The sequence below is a fragment of the Taurulus bubalis genome, assembly GCF_910589615.1.
Source record: "Taurulus bubalis genome assembly, chromosome: 12".
NCBI classification, from domain to species: Eukaryota; Metazoa; Chordata; class Actinopteri; order Perciformes; family Cottidae; genus Taurulus; species Taurulus bubalis.
The window spans coordinates 12,103,952-12,110,990 of NC_136600.1; the positions used below are offsets into that span (position 1 = coordinate 12,103,952).

Consider the following 7,039-nt stretch of genomic DNA (forward strand, 5'->3'; position numbering starts at 1 on the left):
AACCTTGTAGTCCGGACCCAAAAGATATCAACCAATGTCGGGTAGGGGAGATGGAGGATGGTTGTGGAGATGTTGTGGAGGCGGGGGAGGGGCACAGCGCTTTAACTTCGGTGTTTGTGTCAAAGCACTTAGAACCAGAGACGGAGGTTTAGCTGGAGGGATTTCAGCACGGGAAGTGGGAGTGCGGAAGGGAGTGAATTTGATTCCAGCAATGACCATCTCGTTCATGCGGTCAGTGAACTCCATGAGGGGGGAGGATGGGGAGGATGGGGAGGAGGGAGAGAGTAGAGAGAGTAGAGAGGAGAGGGACCTGGATGAAGTGTGGGGGCTGGAAGTAGGTGCTGGTGAGGGAAGTAAAGACTTGTCCTCTCCGAGAGGGATATCAATCCTTGATGATGAGGGTGGAGACTCCTCCTCTTGGCTCTCCCTTGGTTTCCTTCCCATGAGGTCTCCACGGCGATGCTGTGTGGTTATCTCTTGTTTAGATTCCTCTTGTCTCCTGTCCTTGGCAGTGGGAACAGACGAGTGACGCAGGAAGAAAAATAAGTTAGAGGTGAAGAGTTTTACCCCTGACTTGTTCAGGCAAACTCCATCTGCCTTAAAAATATGTATACGCTCCCAGAAAATGTAAAAATTGTCGATAAAATGTACTGTATGGTCAGTACATGCAGTTGACAGCCATCTGTTCAGTTCAAACAGCCTGCTGAATCTTTCATCTCCTCTCCTTGCTGGTGGAAGAGGGCCACTGATAAACACCTCAGCATTGACAGAGCTGACTGTGTTTAACAAGTCAATAAAGTCTCGCTTCAGAACTTCAGACTCTTGTTTCACAATATCACAGCTTCCCGTATGCACAATGAGGTTTTTCACCGTGGGATGGTCAGCCATGATGTCCAGGATTTTATCTCTCATGTTAGACACCATATCTTTCGGAAAGCAGAGTATTTTGGTATTCTTGCTGCACATCGTTCGGACATCTTTTACAGCATAGTCTCCAACGATCAGAGTCTCAGGCCCACTCTTTTCCTGCGGCCTTTTATGTTCGTTTCTTACCCTGCTTTGTGAAGATAGCTGCTTATCCAGATCATCAGATTTAGGATCCTGTGACAGTGGAGCGAATCTGTTTTTAAGTTGTAGGCTTGGTTGTTGTGGAGTTTCTTTACTGGTTTTACTTTTCCCAGCTGTTTTCTGCTGTGTCCAGCTGCGTAACGGGGTTGAGGAGGAATTTTGCCTGCGTGGCAGTGCAGGCCAGCCAGTCGCATCTGAGATCTCAGGGTGCTGAGCTCTGCCTGTTAGTCGTCCTGTTAGTCGTCCTCCCACATCCCGAGGGTGCGAATGCCTCTTCGGCTTTGTAGCGACAGAGTTCCAGGGAGGACTACCATTTGAGGTTTCGTTAACAGCTACACAGCCCTCCTGTTTCTTGATAGGCCTAGTGGTGCTAGTTAGCTGTGTCTTAGCTTGCATTTGTACAAGATTTTGAGTCCATGGTAAAGTGGTATCATTCTGACACAGTCCATTTACCTCCACGTTCACTTCTATTCGGTGGATTTTTGTTTCCAAAACTGCAATCTTCTGCAGGAGTTTGTAGTAGTTGTCCATGGAGAGAGATGGCATCTTGCTGCTCCTTAGCTTTAGCTTAGCTGCTAAGTAGCCTTTAGCTTAGCTGCTAAGTAGCCTATAGCAATTTATCTTTAAACCAGCGGAATTAGGGCAATAGCCAGCCAAATCTATAGAAAAATAGAGTCTCAGTGGTTTTCAAGTGTCCGGGAGCTGCTGCTCAAAGATTCTCACAAAAGAAAAAACAAGAATATCAGAAGGTATTAGCAGAAAAATGCAAACAGAGGCGAGAGCAAGCAGAAAAGCGTCTGCACTGTAAGAAAGCAGGAAGCAAGCCCTACAATACATAGAAATATAGTAACTTATGAAAAAAATAAAAATTATAATAAGTGTTCAACCTAGATTTAGAGAGGAACTGGCATTCTTACCACAGATTACACACATCTCTCTCACACTACCAGCGTGTAAACGACAGCTTTCATAGGATGAAATGGTGCGAGACATTTACGAGTTGAAGCCACGTGCGCAAAAGGGTGCTGATACTAGATATTTTTAAACTAGGAAAGTTAAATTCAAGCTTTATGCAGGCTCTGTCCATGGTGCTGATATAAACCTACACTGCAGCCTACATGTGGTGTAATACAGTGATTCCCAACCTGGTCCAACTCTACCCGGTGGTGTTTTTTAGACGTAACGCTGCATAATAGGTATCGCGTGGTACCAAATAGACAAATGATAGTTTTTGGAAGCAGGACAAATATTTTAAATATAAATAAAATTTTGATCACGCTGTCAGGGCAATTCTTTCAGGAGCTGTTTCTTTGAAGGGTTTACTCAGGGTTTACTCAGGATGCTCCGGTTTCTTCCCACACTCTAAATCATAAATCCAAAATAAAGTAGAGGTTTACATTTACACAAAAGGCAAAATCCCTCACTTTAATCAATATATTCACTTTGGTGCGGATTTTGTCCTTGTTTCCGTGTATCAACGCTTAGCGTTAAGTTTTGAATGAGCATACAAGGAAAAGCTTCACTTAGTGTGGCTCAGAAAAAAAGGAAAGTGTTTACAAAAAGGGTTGTAAATTAATAATTAACAAGATTGTGTCAAGATTGTGTCGACTTCACTCTTCATTTTGTATTCCTTCTGAGCCACTGTGTCGTATCAGACACTGATTAACCCTACGGTCTTGTTCGGGTCAAATCTGACTGATTTACAATTGTAATCAATCATAATGTGTTTTACATCTGATTGCCTCAAGGCCTTATGATATCCTCCACACGAGGCATTTGAACATATAACATTGCTGATGACCACTTTCATTGAATTTTAGGTTTAGTCAACTTTGTAACATACATGGTGTTACCAGTCAAAAGTGACCGCCATAGGAAATTAATGGGAAACACTAGATCATGTCCATTCATCAGATGAAAAACAGTCCCATACACACCCACACATTCACAACAACAACCACAACCCCCCAACCACAAACATTTCAACCTTTAAACAAGAAGATCTGGTGTTTGTTAAGGGAACCCATCTCTATTCTGTGCTTATGTGCCCATCCCCCCAGGTGAACCACACCTTCCAGACTAAACAATGTTTCATATCTTCTCACTTACCCCCTATATAAACCTATATTTGTGCCTTGCTCTCATTTTACTCTGTGACCACAATGAGTAGGTGACTGTTATGGGCGATTTCCTGTCAGAGATGCTCTATTTTCAGTTTCTATTCTTTGTATATTCACATCAGTTATTCATGTAAACCACTAGCCTGAGACATTGTTTACAACTTAAAAAGGTGTTAAGAACATTTGGTGATGATGAATGGTGTTTGTGTTAATGTAAGAGCAGTTAAATATCTATATCTCGTAGCTGCCAGCGATGCTGCTGCAGGACTACAAAACATGTAAAAAGAAAACTTCACAACCCAGCGCGTGAGGAGTCACTTCCGGTGAGTGTTGCGTTGTGAGAGACGCAACTCGCTGAACTTACAAGGTGAGTAGCTAGTTCACTAAATTCCCTCACACGTTTGCTTCGTGACTCGGTTTAGTGTAACAATACACACAGACCGATACAGGAGTTGTTGTAGACGCCATTACATTCTCGGGTTTCTTACATAGTGCGTGTTTATTGTGCTAAAGCTAGCAAGCGAGCAGTGAATTAGCCACCAAGCTATCAGCAAAACAACCACATTACCGATATTACAAGTTGCAGTTACATGCAACGTGAACTGGTTTATTCTGCCATTCACTGGAGTGGAAAACAAAGCCTCAGCCGGTAACGCCAGCCGGTTTTGGGTCCTGCAGGTTGAAGCTAGTGCGTTTTCATACTCTTCAACGCTTTGCAGTGACGTCTGACGCATGTGTGGGTCATTTTACGTCAGTACAATTCTGCCTTCTTGTATACGGTTTAGTTGTTGACATGGTCTCGGCTATGTTTATTATGGAGGTCTTAGTTAAAGGTGGTATTGTCTAGATCACGTTGGTAGTGTTACAGTTAATTGTTGTCCCCCTTTGACATGGAACATTATGTATTTTACCTCTCAGAAGGCTTAAAAAGGCCAAATAACAACGAACAGAGAGTTGTGTTTTAACACGGCAGCAGGTTAAGATAATGACACGGCTCTGGCCATGAAGGTGATTCTGTTCTGAAGAAACTTTTTGGGGTTTTAGGCATTTTTGGCATGTGATTCATTCGGGACTCCCTGGTCCAGCCTGTTTTCTTCTAAATTCGTTTCCAGTTCTTCATCTCATGGTATCTGCTGATAACATGAATTGTTTTTAATACACCCCAAAGCTTGTTATGAAATCATTATGCCTACCACAACATGCATATCTTTCTTTTCATTAGGTAGCACGTCACTTGTAATTTATACCCATCTGGCTTTCATAGGTGATCTCCTGACCCAACCACTGATGCTTCCTACTGTCCTCCGCTGTGCTCGGCCCATCTCTACCAGTCTTGCCTCAAGCCGGCCTCTGGCCCACTTCACACCACCCATGGATCCAGACCAGAACCGTCCTGTTGAGAGGTCTATAAGAACCAAACTGACCGACAAACTCAAGCCGGTTCACTTAGAGGTCCACAATGAAAGCCACATGCACGCTGTGCCCACCGGCTCTGAATCCCATTTCCGTGTCCTGGTTGTCAGCTCGCAGTTTGAGGGTCTGCCGTTGATAAAGCGCCACCGTCTGATTAATGAGGCTTTGAAAGAGGAGTTGAGTAGCTGCGTTCATGCACTGGCCATCCAGGTAAAGACTCCCGAGCAGTGGGGAAGTAACCCGTCCCTGGCTAAGAGTCCCCCTTGCATGGGCGGCTCAAGGGGCGATCACATGGTGGAGGAGAAACTAAAGGCCGGCCGGGAGTGAAGGGTTGTGGACTGTGATGCTTTTGGACTGAACTGTAAAGAGGGAAGGTGGATGCTTTAGGCAAGGCATCAATGCCATTCATGTAATGGCAGCCAGGGTTCTGTTGCAGATTTCAATAAAAAAATGGGTGTATGGTTATTCTATCATAATAAAACAAGAATTGTAAGCATGAAATCAGCAATGCGTTCTTGAGATGTATCTTGTGCAGTTAAACAAATGTTGTAATATCCCGTATCACTCCAGGTGTTCACGGGTATTTTGCACTTATTGAATACAACACAGAGGAAATAATGTGAGGACTTTCCACATCAGTGCTCATAGCTCGCAGTCTCAGTGATTATTTCAGAATCATCAGTTAATTTATAGTCAGAAAAAGCCCCTATTGCCTGAACAGCAATCGCATTTCATAAGAACCAGAGGTGAAGATTTTATGGTTAAGAATGCATTTCTGCTCGTGAATTAAAATAAAGCTTAAAAAAAATAAAACTGCAAATCATGATTGAAGGTTTATAAGAGAATAAGGCAGGGATTTATTAAGGAATGCTTTCCCCATGTAGTTGGCAACTAAAAAAGTGTGAGTGAGAGGGGTCATAGTTGAATTCAGTTCCTGTGGTCTTTACGAAAGATATTTGAACCTGTATCTAACTGAACAATGAGGCGCAGTCGTTGCATTCAACACTTAAGAAACAGGTTCCACACCTTCATTTCAAGGGTAGTTTTCCAGTCTAGTACAATACTCGCATGCAATATGTAACTTGAAATAGTTATTGATCGCTGATGATTCACTATTTTCAGGATCTTCATCTGCAGTGACCGACAACTCTACATGCGGCCATGTGAGTGTTGCGACAGACTGAAAAACATCTGAATCTTTCCTTTTAGCCCCTTCTTATATAGAGCATTATGTTATATTATTCTTATATAACAGCATTATGTGTTATGCTCAAAAGCAAATCAATTCCTTACAAAGGGATTGAAAAGAAAAATATTTGCAATGAATGCAAAATTGTTTTATTGTTTAATTTAAAAACAAATAAAATCGAGTCAGCCCTGTGGACGATTTCTATCAGTGTCTATAAGCCTTGTATGCCTTCCACAGAAATGTCCCCTGTTGGTCAAATGTGTTGAATATAATTGTTTACAGACATCCTTCTATAAGGCCTAATCACTTAACATCTTTATAATGGTAAATAATAGTTGAAAAAAACAACAACCCAGTTATGCTTATGTATATCAAAACCGTTTCAAATAACAGTGTAATGAAGTTAATGTAATTCCGAATTTAAAGTTTAAATCAAAACCCGTTTTTGTGATGTATGACAGGGACTATTGCATCAAGTAATTCACACATGAAATGGTTGGGAGGATAATGTCAGTACTGCTGGCTCAACACACGAGGGCAGTATGTGAACAAGCAAACTAGTTGGCTGATGAATACAAGATGTCTTCATTATTCAAAGTCTAATTTGTGTATGTCAGTTTTTTCTTATGATTGTACATGTAGTCTTAATAAAAACACAATCTACTGATAAATGAATGTGAGTAATCACAGGACTAATACAGTAAATACAATCTAAATACAACATCAAATGTCTGTAATCAACATTGGAAAAAGTTTTGTTACAATTATCTTATTCGATAAACAATTGCTTAATTATAATTTATTGGTCCATCATTATTATACCTTTTCAGCAATTGGCTGAACAAACCAGAGGGCAAAAGTGTTTATTCTCAAAATGACTCTACTGCACGTGTGTGTGGGTGGGCGTCTATTTCTGTCGTGGGGTTGTTTGTGTCACCGTGAAGGTCTTCTCGTCCAACCCTCAAACCCTGTTGACGGCCAAAAATCACTCCTCAAGCCTGTGAGGGGGATGAGACAACAAATACACGCCAAAAATCGTTGGTGGGAGTCTTTAACAAACAACAATCCATTACCCCAATTGTCATTCATCTCCAAGATTGATCTCCTTGGGATCATTTACATTTTTTTAAGAAACACGTCTTTTTCTGCTTTGCCGCAAAAAGCTATTCAAAGTTATTATGAGTTGATAAAGACAAGCCTTCAGCAGAATGTGGTGTGACCTCAAGGTAACGCATGTCGTCTTCTACAA

The 7,039-nt window shown here is 41.8% G+C and overlaps 1 protein-coding gene across 1 annotated transcript; it reads left to right on the forward strand.

Annotated features, from left to right (window-relative positions):
- The first annotated feature begins 3,523 nt into the window (after positions 1 to 3,523).
- Positions 3,524 to 5,808, forward strand: bola1 (bolA family member 1). Its single transcript, XM_079227468.1, has 2 exons — positions 3,524 to 3,555; positions 4,453 to 5,808. The coding sequence occupies exon 2, from the start codon at positions 4,476 to 4,478 to the stop codon at positions 4,926 to 4,928; it is 453 nt and encodes a 150-aa protein (XP_079083594.1). The 5' UTR covers positions 3,524 to 3,555; positions 4,453 to 4,475; the 3' UTR covers positions 4,929 to 5,808.
- Positions 5,809 to 7,039: the final 1,231 nt, after the last annotated feature.